The 12,182-nt window shown below is 43.6% G+C and overlaps 1 protein-coding gene across 1 annotated transcript in view; it reads right to left on the bottom strand.

Annotated features, from left to right (window-relative positions):
• LOC306917174 (target of Nesh-SH3-like) overlaps window positions 1-12,182 on the bottom strand; it is an 81,369-nt gene that overhangs the window by 23,488 nt on the left and 45,699 nt on the right. Inside the window, exons 9-12 of the mRNA XM_079495307.1 lie at window positions 4,376-4,684; window positions 4,054-4,131; window positions 777-834; window positions 562-744 (exon numbers count right to left, since the gene is read on the bottom strand). Coding sequence (XP_079351433.1) covers window positions 562-744; window positions 777-834; window positions 4,054-4,131; window positions 4,376-4,684 — 628 coding nt within the window. The remainder of the gene's footprint in view (window positions 1-561; window positions 745-776; window positions 835-4,053; window positions 4,132-4,375; window positions 4,685-12,182) is intronic.

Below are 12,182 nucleotides of genomic sequence, written 5' to 3'. Positions count from 1 at the left end.
CCTGAACGTGCACCGCATACGGCCTTAGGGATCTGGAGGCCCGTTTCAAGACCAAATATGAGACCCCCCCCCCCCCCTACCCATCACTCTTGACAATAAGGGCCTTTCTCGGCCCCGCCCCTTTCCCATTGTTTACATTGTGTTTAGGAACCAAGATGGCTGCAGCGCCAGCAGGGGGTGGGGCGGAGGTGGGCGGGGCGGGGCAGGGCGGGGCGGACATACAGTATATGCCCTTACTGGGCTGCGTTCACACATTCAAGACAGTTGTCTTGTGAGCAGAGCGGTCGGGATCTGGACCTAGAGGAACCAGAGGAACCGGATCCAGCATGGAGGAACCAGAGGAACCGGATCCAGCATGGAGGAACCAGAAGAACCGGATCCAGCATGGAGGAACCAGAAGAACCGGATCCAGCATGGAGGAACCAGAGGAACCGGATCCAGCGGATCCGGAGGAACCAAGAATCACTTCCATCACATTCGTGTTTCCAGAAAAAACATTTGTTTAAATCACACTGTCAGAGCTGCTATATGTTGACTTCATGTCTGATATAATTACGATACCAGTGGAGGGTTTCATATCCGTTCCGTGTTTCATATCCTCCCGCACGCCACCTGCCATCGTGGTCCTCGTCACCGCGGGGACCGACGGGCGCAGGGGCCCGCCCATCGGCCTCAGGGGCCCGCCCATCGGCCTCAGGGGCCCGCCCATCGGCCTCAGGGGCCCGCCCATCGGCCTCAGGGGCCCTGCACCCAGGGGCCTCAGGCGCCCCAAGGGCCCGCCCAGGGGAGGAGGCTTGGGCAACGAGGGAACAACAGTTCTCCTGTTGCCTCCACCTATACAAGACCAGAAGTCAATCAATACAACAGTAACCAATCCGTGATGGGGGCGAGAGCGATCAGCAGCCAATAAGAGCCATGATGTTAGTGATGAGGATCCTACCGTTATATATTATATTCCCCCCTCCCCCAAGTATTGCAAGAAGTTCTTACACTGTCAAAGTGCAATAATGTGGATGAATGTATTCCATGATGAAATACAGCACCAAAGTCTGACATCACCGCCGCTAGAGGGCGCTATCCCCCTGGGTCACAGAGTTAGTATAGATAGAGGAATCTTAGATCGCGTCATATAAGAATTGTGTTAATTGTGTTTTTATCACAAATAAACAAATCAACCAGGCGATTTATACTCATCAACTGATGGTGAAAAAGTACTAATTTATCCAAAGGGTATAAAGAGGATATTGATTTCAAATGAAACTCAATATCATAAACCAGTGGTTCCCAAAGTGGGGTCCGGGGACCCATATAGGGGTCCCTGAGGGAGTTCCAGGGGGTCCCCAGGTAAATGATAATTAGGAACCAAATGGACCCTTAATATGGGTCTGGAACTCAAAGAGTGTACAAATGGAACCAAATGGACCCATTTGTACACTCTCAGAGTTAAATTAACTTTGATTGTACAATATACATTGGGGTCCCAGAGGTAGAAATGGGGTTCCGTAGACTAATTCAGGTCAAACTGGGGGTCCTTGAAATGAAAATGGTTCAAATCACTGCTAGAACCGTGAAAATCTTCTCTCATGGGAGGTCCTTGGCATATATTTTCAAACGGGGGTCCGCGGGGCTAATTAGTGTCAATTTGGGGGTCCTCGACATGAAAAAGTTTGGGAACCACTGTCATAAATGACACAGAGTCACATACCTGACAAAATCGACAGTAGTGTTTTTTGGAGCACAGTTCATTTATACGACACAATCTAATGTCTCTATGGCAGAGGTTCCCAAACTTTTTCATGTCAAGGACGCCCAAATTCACACCAATTAATAATAATAATAATAATAAAACTTTATTTGTATAGCACCTTTCATGACATGAAATGCAGCTCAAAGTGCTTTACACAAAAAAGAAAAGAAAGGCAGGGCATAAACAACACAGTGAGGACATGAATAACACCTTTTTAAAAAGACAGATAAATCAATTAAAAGCAAGGGTGTAAAAGTGGGTCTTGAGCTGAGCTTTAAAAATGTCTACAGAGGCTGCCTGTCGAAGGTACAGTGGGAGTTTGTTCCACGCCGTCGGCCCGTAGAAGCAAAAAGCTGCTTCCCCGTATTTTTTAGTTGCCATTTTTTTAGGCAAAGCGAGCAGGCCAGCAGTGGAAGACCTTAGGGGGCGGTTTGGGACATATTTCGGCAGGCAGTCATGTAGGTAGGAAGGTGCGAGACCATTAGCCCGCAGTCTACCATTTTGGTAGGCAGTCATGTAGGTAGGAAGGTGCGAGACAATTAGCCCGCGGACCCCCATTTGAAAATATATGCCAGGGACCCCCATAAGAGAAGATTTTTACGGCTCTAGCGGTGATTCTCAACCTGTTTAATTTCAAGGACCCCCAGTTTGACATGCATTAGTCTACGGACCCCCATTTAATGGCATTTCTATCTCTGAGACCCCCAATTTATATTGTAAAATCAATGTTATTTTAACTCTGAGAACGTACAAATTTGGTTCCATTTATACACTCTCAGCGTTACAGACCCACAATGGTCCATTTGGTTCTAAACTATCATTTAGCTGGGTACCCCCTGGAACTCCCTCAGGTACCCCTGGGGGTCCCCGGACCACACTTTGGGAACCACTCTATGGGACTGTCAAGAGGAAAAACGCCATGACCCAGAGGTAGGGGGAGTGACATCAGTACTTTGGTACTTAATTAATTAATTGGAAATTAATTAATTTCCAAATCATGGAATGGGCTCTATGCACACACGCCATTTTGGAAAGAACTTGGGCCCCTTCCCTACTTCCTTCACAGGCGTTACCAACGATACGAATAAAGTTTCTGTTCCATTCTGGTCAAATGTTAGCTCACTGGATTGCTTGATTACATTTTATATTTCACAGTATGTAGAATGGGTACAATTCAAACACAAGCACAAGTCAATACAAAAACTGTGGACGAACCACAATGAAGCATTTACACTTGTTTACAACAGGGTACACCATGGAAACACTCCAGTGGGTCTCAAAGTGTCCTAGAGTGGGTTCCAAATGTTAACCTGACTCCGCCAGATGGGGCAGCAGAGAGTACACTGGGTTCCCCCCTCCTGCTCCCATCTGGGAACTCTCAGGCAGACTTGATGCTCCGGCCACCAAACGGCCTGGCCAATCAGCGGCAGCTAGAGGCGGGATCAAGGCATACACAGTCCTGTCTTGATCCCGCCTCTAGCTGTCGCTGATTGGCCAGGCCGCTTGGTTCCCAGATGAGAGCAGGAGGGGGGAACCCAGTGTACTCTCTGCTGCCCCATCTGGCGGAGTCAGGTTATCCAAATGGACCCTTACAGCAGGGGTTCTCAACGTTTTTGGCCGGGGACCCCCGGAAATGCTTTGGCAATGTCTCGGGACCCCCGCCCCCTCCCGACCCCCAATATAAATTGACTGCTACAATAACCTTAAACCATTTTGGGCGGGAACCCCTTTTGATGTTTTAAGCATTGTTATAATTTAGCTATTGCAAAATAGCAGATCTACAAGCTCATAGCGCGCCACCGAGTGGCGTGCTATGAACTTGTAGGTCTGCTATTTTTGAAAAATCGTGAATTAGAGCCTTAATTAGTATCACCGGTGACACCTGTGAAGGAAGCAGGAATAGTTATTATGTGTGCATAGAGCCCATTGGAATACAATGACTTTATTCCATGATGTAATGTCCAATCATGGAATAGAATGGACGTGATGATATGATCATTGATCTGAAGCAGCTCACAATCTTTGTGAATCAGTCATAGTCGGCCAACGCCGAGCGCAACGCCACCATGACCGTGAAAGATTGAGTCCAACATGCAAACATCAGGACGAGATGTGCAGCAAAGAGCATTCCACTCCATTCCTGTTGGACAAAACCAGTGGACATTCATCTGGTCGGACGGACGGACGGACGGACGGACGAGGACAGACACGGTTAATCAACAACAGAACAGCAAAACAGCGAAGGGGCTACAGCGAGATCACATGACACGGGAAGACAGACACATCGGTGATGAGGTCATCATTACCCCAGTTATTATTATTGGCCTGTTCCCCACCAAGGGCGGGCCTCGGAAGTGATGAAACGTCCTGCGATTGGCCGACAGCTGTATATGGAAAAGACAAGGTTTCACTGTATGCAGACGATACTGTGTCATTTTGCTATTGTGTTGTTGTGCATTCCTGTTGACTAACCCCAACCCGCCGGCCTAACAGACAAACCTGGACAAGGTGACCAAACTCCCAACGGTCAAAAATACTTTCATTCCACACTCTGAAAAGACAGAACTGAAAGAAAGAGGGAAATGGTAAAGAGGTGGTAAAGTATAAAGTGGTAAAGGTGTCAATTACCAGAAGGGCTTAGATATCTCTTCTCTGTAGCATTAGAGGACAACTTGGAGAGGATCTGTCCCCGTAGAGCCAGCTCACTGTGGGGGAGGGGCTTAGTGATGCGGGCGGCTGGCTGGGTACTGGTGGTAGTAGGAGTAGATGTAGTACTAGTAGTAGTTGCTGTAGTAGAAGGAGTAGTTGTAGTAGTAGTAGTACTAGTAGTTGTAGTAGTAGTGGTAGTAGTGGAGGCTTTGGGGGAGAGGACATCGAGGAACGCAGGTATTGCGTTGGCGCGTCGATAGCTGTCATTTCTAAGACCGTTTCCTCTTCCTGGGAGAAAAGAGTATAGGACATACTGTAATGTAGGTTCAGTAACATCATCAAGGAGGCCAGCTCTGTTGCTGGCCTCTGAAAAAGGGCTGCAGGGTGAGCTGCAGGATAGGGTGAGCACCTTCCGCCAGACGCTCACTCACTCTCCCGTGGTGGCGGAGCGGTACAATCTATCACTCCAACTGCCATCAGCAGTGGCGTGCACAGACATTTAGAGGGGCAGGTGCTCAAGTTAAAAAAGGGCACCTTGTGCAGCGCGTGGAACCGGCCGGTTGCCTTAATCTATTTTGGGCGGGAACCCCTTTTGGTGTTAGCATTATGTTATGCTTTAGCTATTGAAAAATAGCAGATCTACAAGCTCGTAGCGCGCCACCGAGTGGCGCGCTACGAGCTTGTAGGTCTGCTATTTTTGAAAAATCGAAAAAAAAAAAAAAGAAAAAAAAAAGTTCTCTTTTTTTTTTTTCTTCAAAAGGGCACATTGCCAAAAGGGCAGGGGGTGCTCTAGCACCCCCTAGTGTCTATCTGTGCACGCCACTGGCCATCAGACTGTATGGGACTTTCCTTTAAGCGGAGCATTGGCCCAGGTGGGCATGGTTATATCTAACCTAACCCTATAACCTCACCAAAAACCATGCCTAAACCTTAACCGTAACCCATAACCTCACAGAATAATAACCTCAAAACTACGCGAATGCTGTGCGAAAAAGTCAGACCCCAGGCTGTATTATTGCATAAGAACTCAAGTCCCTCGATGCAGCTGCCCAGCTGGCTGATCATGTCCATCTGTGTCTGATGCGTTTCTGTTTGTCTGGTAGGTTATTTCTTTTTATTAGATTTGGGGGAATATAAACTGAGGAAAATGGCCAACAATTGTTACGCGGTGCACCAAATTTGATACAGATGTCCCTTTGGCTCATCCTAGAACATCCTAGAAGGGGTGCCCAAAAAAAATCTTAAACAAAAATGCCCTCAGAAGCATACAATTTGGCACATAATGTCCCCTGGGTCGTCCTAAGACATTCTAGAAGGGGTGACCAAAGGGAGTGAGTTATTGACAAAATTGAAAATAGGCCGCCTGCTGTCAGTTTTGACACAAAAGACAACAAAATAATCTTATAAAAGCATGAAATGTGGTGCAAACGTGCCTTGGGGTGATCTTAACGCATCACACAGGGAAGGGCTGCCCAAAAACACTTTAAATAAGAAGTGACACTCGGGGCGTGCGAGTGTCAGCATGCAGTCCTTTCCATGCAGTCTGAACAACCAGCGGAGCTAGCCAAAGAACGCCACACACACACACACACACACACACACACACACACACACACACACACACACACACACACACACACACACACACACACACACACACACACACACACACACACACACACACACACACACACACACACACACACACACACACACACACACACACACACACACACACACACACACACACACACACACACACTGGTTTTTGTGGTTTGTGGGGACCAACATTTTTTTCATCCCTCGTGGGGACCACCCTTTCTAAAGGTTATACAGCTATGAAAAAAATCAGGTATAACAACTATGGCTTTGTAAGCTTATACACGACTTTAAATATCAGAATTGATGAAGTAATTGCTGGACCATGCCATATGGGGACTTGTGAAAAATCTGGTTAACATGGTTGATGGGGACCTCATTTGAATATCATTTAAATAATTCACACAAGGTCCGCTCTAATGTGATTAATGGTATATATAAAGTGTAATTACTAACTAGTAAAACGCCCTTAATGACTTAATACTAGTATTAAAATGTTATTGCCTTCTTTCATGTCCAATGAATTTGTAATTAAGTTATTAAGGTAACATACCATATGAATCCATTTGGGAAAATAATAATAATAATAATAATAATAATAATTCAAAACCATAACCAATTCAAAAATAGCTAAAACATAATTCAGTTTTCCAATTAAAAAATAGCCAATCTACAAGCTCAAAACGCATCAAAGCACAACACATTTTGAGCTTGTATACTGCTATTTTTTGCTATTTTTGACAGTATATGCATTGTGACCCCCTGGAGTGACTGAAAATATAGTGGCCCTCTCCATCATCAAAGTTGCCCAACCCTGACATAGATAATGCACAATGTTGACATAAATAAATTACACATAAATTGGTACTAATATCCTGACTACGCCACCTCCCGCTTGTTGAGGGGGCAGGAGGAACCCCTAGAGTGTAAACTTTGACCAACTTCCCCTTTAACAGGAACAATGTACGAGAGGCATTTGTGGAAAATGTAACAACTTTATTTATATATAACTACACAGTATATATTAAAAGGTTAGGGCAATACATCAGTGAGGCAGATAAGATAATAAAGTGAAAAGTATATAATTAGCTCAAATACATTTGGGGAAAGAAAGGGGACAGGCCTAGCACGAAAAACAACTTGTGCAATACAACAATAAAATCAATACAAAACATGCAGTGCAGGGGGTTAACAAATACACACCAATAAAACCCAAACCAATAAAAGACAGTCATACTAAATAGTAGATAGATAGTAGGTATTTAGAACACACTTTCAGTTCTGTGATATATGGGGACATTTAACACACTTTAAGCTAATGTGCATCACGGGCCATATAAAAACACACACACAAACAAACACACATCTTAAAACATGCATCTTGGGGACTCCGTGCTAAATGTGCATCATGGGGACGTCTTCTGAAGTTTCAATTATTTTGCCTTCAAGCTTGCATAAATACACACACACATCTTAAAACATGCATATTGGGTACCCCGTGCTAATGTGCATCATGGGGACGTCTTCTGATGTTTCAATTATTCTGCCTATTATGTGATCTACAATATTTAGACTTTTAATGCCCTTTACATTAGGCTAATGTGCGTCACGGGGACATACATGCTGTTAGAGTTCTCAACGGGCCTGACAATAAAGCCTGGACCCGAACTGGTCCAACCCAAGGCTTGGCCCGGCCCAAAACAATACCATAATGTTAAGTCTGATAAGCCCCAGTAAAGGAAAAAACACCACCAGTTGGCTGCGGCTATGTTGTTAAATTTACATAATTATACCGAGTGAGTGTGTGAGAGAACGGACAGTCATACTAGACATTAGGACATTACACAACATCCTTGTAAGGTGTGCTCTCCCCATTTACCTTTTCAATGGAAGTGGATGTCTTGGCAACTGCTGGAGCCATGTGTGTCTGTGGGGGAGTCTCCACCCCCTGTTGCAGGCATGCCATTCAACATCTGTTTAGAATAAGATTCATTGAATATTTAAAAGAGTTAGGCATGTGAAAGTAGTGCACTTGACTATCAATGTTGAATGCACTTATTGGAAGTTGCTTTGGATAAAAGCGAGTTCGAAATAACTCATGTAAGATAATGTTACTAGTATTACAACATCCTGATGTAGTCCAATATACAATTTTGTTACATAGTAGGTATTTAGAACACACTTTCAGTTCTGTGATATATGGGGACATTTAACACACTTTAAGCTAATGTGCATCATGGGGACATATAAATACACACACACAAACACACACATATCTTAAAACATGCATCTTGGGGACTCCGTGCTAAATGTGCATCATGGGGACGTCTTCTGAAGTTTCAATTATTTTGCCTTCAAGCTTGCATAAATACACACACACATCTTAAAACATGCATATTGGGTACCCCGTGCTAATGTGCATCATGGGGTCGTCTTCTGATGTTTCAATTATTCTGCCTATTATGTGATCTACAATATTTAGACTTTTAATGCCCTTTACATTAGGCTAATGTGCGTCACGGGGACATACATGCTGTTAGAGTTCTCAACGGGCCTGACAATAAAGCCTGGACCCGAACTGGTCCAACCCAAGGCTTGGCCCGGCCCGAAACATTACCATAATGTTAAGTCTGATAAGCCCCAGTAAAGGAAAAAACACCACCAGTTGGCTGCGGCTATGTTGTTAAATTTACATCATTATACCGAGTGAGTGTGTGAGAGAACGGACAGTCATACTAGACATTAGGACATTACACAACATCCTTGTAAGGTGTGCTCTCCCCATTTACCTTTTCAATGGAAGTGGATGTCTTGGCAACTGCTGGAGCCATGTGTGTCTGTGGGGGAGTCTCCACCCCCTGTTGCAGGCATGCCATTCAACATCTGTTTAGAATAAGATTCATTGAATATTTAAAAGAGTTAGGCATGTGAAAGTAGTGCACTTGACTATCAATGTTGAATGCACTTATTGGAAGTTGCTTTGGATAAAAGCGAGTTCGAAATAACTCATGTAAGATAATGTTACTAGTATTACAACATCCTGATGTAGTCCAATATACAATTTTGTTACATAGTAGGTATTTAGAACACACTTTCAGTTCTGTGATATATGGGGACATTTAACACACTTTAAGCTAATGTGCATCATGGGGACATATAAATACACACACACACAAACACACACATATCTTAAAACATGCATCTTGGGGACTCCGTGCTAAATGTGCATCATGGGGACGTCTTCTGAAGTTTCAATTATTTTGCCTTCAAGCTTGCATAAATACACACACACATCTTAAAACATGCATATTGGGTACCCCGTGCTAATGTGCATCATGGGGTCGTCTTCTGATGTTTCAATTATTCTGCCTATTATGTGATCTACAATATTTAGACTTTTAATGCCCTTTACATTAGGCTAATGTGCGTCACGGGGACATACATGCTGTTAGAGTTCTCAACGGGCCTGACAATAAAGCCTGGACCCGAACTGGTCCAACCCAAGGCTTGGCCCGGCCCGAAACATTACCATAATGTTAAGTCTGATAAGCCCCAGTAAAGGAAAAAACACCACCAGTTGGCTGCGGCTATGTTGTTAAATTTACATCATTATACCGAGTGAGTGTGTGAGAGAACGGACAGTCATACTAGACATTAGGACATTACACAACATCCTTGTAAGGTGTGCTCTCCCCATTTACCTTTTCAATGGAAGTGGATGTCTTGGCAACTGCTGGAGCCATGTGTGTCTGTGGGGGAGTCTCCACCCCCTGTTGCAGGCATGCCATTCAACATCTGTTTAGAATAAGATTCATTGAATATTTAACAGAATTAGGCATGTGAAAGTAGTGCACTTGACTATCAATGTTGAATGCACTTATTGGAAGTTGCTTTGGATAAAAGCGAGTTCGAAATAACTCATGTAAGATAATGTTACTAGTATTACAACATCCTGATGTAGTCCAATATACCATTTTGTTACATAGTAGGTATTTAGAACACACTTTCAGTTCTGTGATATATGGGGACATTTAACACACTTTAAGCTAATGTGCATCACGGGGACATATAAATACACACACACAAACAAACACACACATATCTTAAAACATGCATCTTGGGGACTCTGTGCTAAATGTGCATCATGGGGACGTCTTCTGAAGTTTCAATTATTTTGCCTTCAAGCTTGCATAAATACACACACACACATCTTAAAACATGCATATTGGGTACCCCGTGCTAATGTGCATCATGGGGTCGTCTTCTGATGTTTCAATTATTCTGCCTATTATGTGATCTACAATATTTAGACTTTTAATGCCCTTTACATTAGGCTAATGTGCGTCACGGGGACATACATGCTGTTAGAGTTCTCAACGGGCCTGACAATAAAGCCTGGACCCGAACTGGTCCAACCCAAGGCTTGGCCCGGCCCGAAACATTACCATAATGTTAAGTCTGATAAGCCCCAGTAAAGGAAAAAACACCACCAGTTGGCTGCGGCTATGTTGTTTAATTTACATCATTATACCGAGTGAGTGTGTGAGAGAACGGACAGTCATACTAGACATTAGGACATTACACAACATCCTTGTAAGGTGTGCTCTCCCCATTTACCTTTTCAATGGAAGTGGATGTCTTGGCAACTGCTGGAGCCATGTGTGTCTGTGGGGGAGTCTCCACCCCCTGTTGCAGGCATGTCATTCAACATCTGTTTAGAATAAGATTCATTGAATATTTAAAAGAGTTAGGCATGTGAAAGTAGTGCACTTGACTATCAATGTTGAATGCACTTATTGGAAGTTGCTTTGGATAAAAGCGAGTTCGAAATAACTCATGTAAGATAATGTTACTAGTATTACAACATCCTGATGTAGTCCAATATACCATTTTGTTACATAGTAGGTATTTAGAACACACTTTCAGTTCTGTGATATATGGGGACATTTAACACACTTTAGGCTAATGTGCATCATGGGGACATATAAATACACACACACAAACAAACACACACATATCTTAAAACATGCATCTTGGGGACTCCGTGCTAAATGTGCATCATGGGGACGTCTTCTGAAGTTTCAATTATTTTGCCTTCAAGCTTGCATAAATACACACACACATCTTAAAACATGCATATTGGGTACCCCGTGCTAATGTGCATCATGGGGTCGTCTTCTGATGTTTCAATTATTCTGCCTATTATGTGATCTACAATATTTAGACTTTTAATGCCCTTTACATTAGGCTAACGTGCGTCACGGGGACATACATGCTGTTAGAGTTCTCAACGGGCCTGACAATAAAGCCTGGACCCGAACTGGTCCAACCCAAGGCTTGGCCCGGCCCGAAACATTACCATAATGTTAAGTCTGATAAGCCCCAGTAAAGAAAAAAACACCACCAGTTGGCTGCGGCTATGTTGTTAAATTTACATCATTATACCGAGTGAGTGTGTGAGAGAACGGACAGTCATACTAGACATTAGGACATTACACAACATCCTTGTAAGGTGTGCTCTCCCCATTTACCTTTTCAATGGAAGTGGATGTCTTGGCAACTGCTGGAGCCATGTGTGTCTGTGGGGGAGTCTCCACCCCCTGTTGCAGGCATGCCATTCAACATCTGTTTAGAATAAGATTCATTGAATATTTAAAAGAGTTAGGCATGTGAAAGTAGTGCACTTGACTATCAATGTTGAATGCACTTATTGGAAGTTGCTTTGGATAAAAGCGAGTTCGAAATAACTCATGTAAGATAATGTTACTAGTATTACAACATCCTGATGTAGTCCAATATACCATTTTGTTACATAGTAGGTATTTAGAACACACTTTCAGTTCTGTGATATATGGGGACATTTAACACACTTTAAGCTAATGTGCATCACGGGGACATATAAATACACACACACACAAACAAACACACACACATCTTAAAACATGCATCTTGGGGACTCCGTGCTAAATGTGCATCATGGGGACGTCTTCTGAAGTTTCAATATTTTGCCTTCAAGCTTGCATAAATACACACACACACACATCTTAAAACATACATATTGGGGACCCCGTGCTAATGTGCATCATGGGGTCGTCTTCTGATGTTTCAATTATTCTGCCTATTATGTGATCTACAATATTTAGACTTTTAATGCCCTTTACTTTAGGCTAATGTGCGTCACGGGGAC

The sequence above is a fragment of the Electrona antarctica genome (genome assembly GCF_951216825.1).
Source record: "Electrona antarctica genome assembly, chromosome: 24".
Lineage (NCBI taxonomy): Eukaryota > Metazoa > Chordata > Actinopteri > Myctophiformes > Myctophidae > Electrona > Electrona antarctica.
This window is presented reverse-complemented; position numbering and strand designations above follow the sequence as displayed.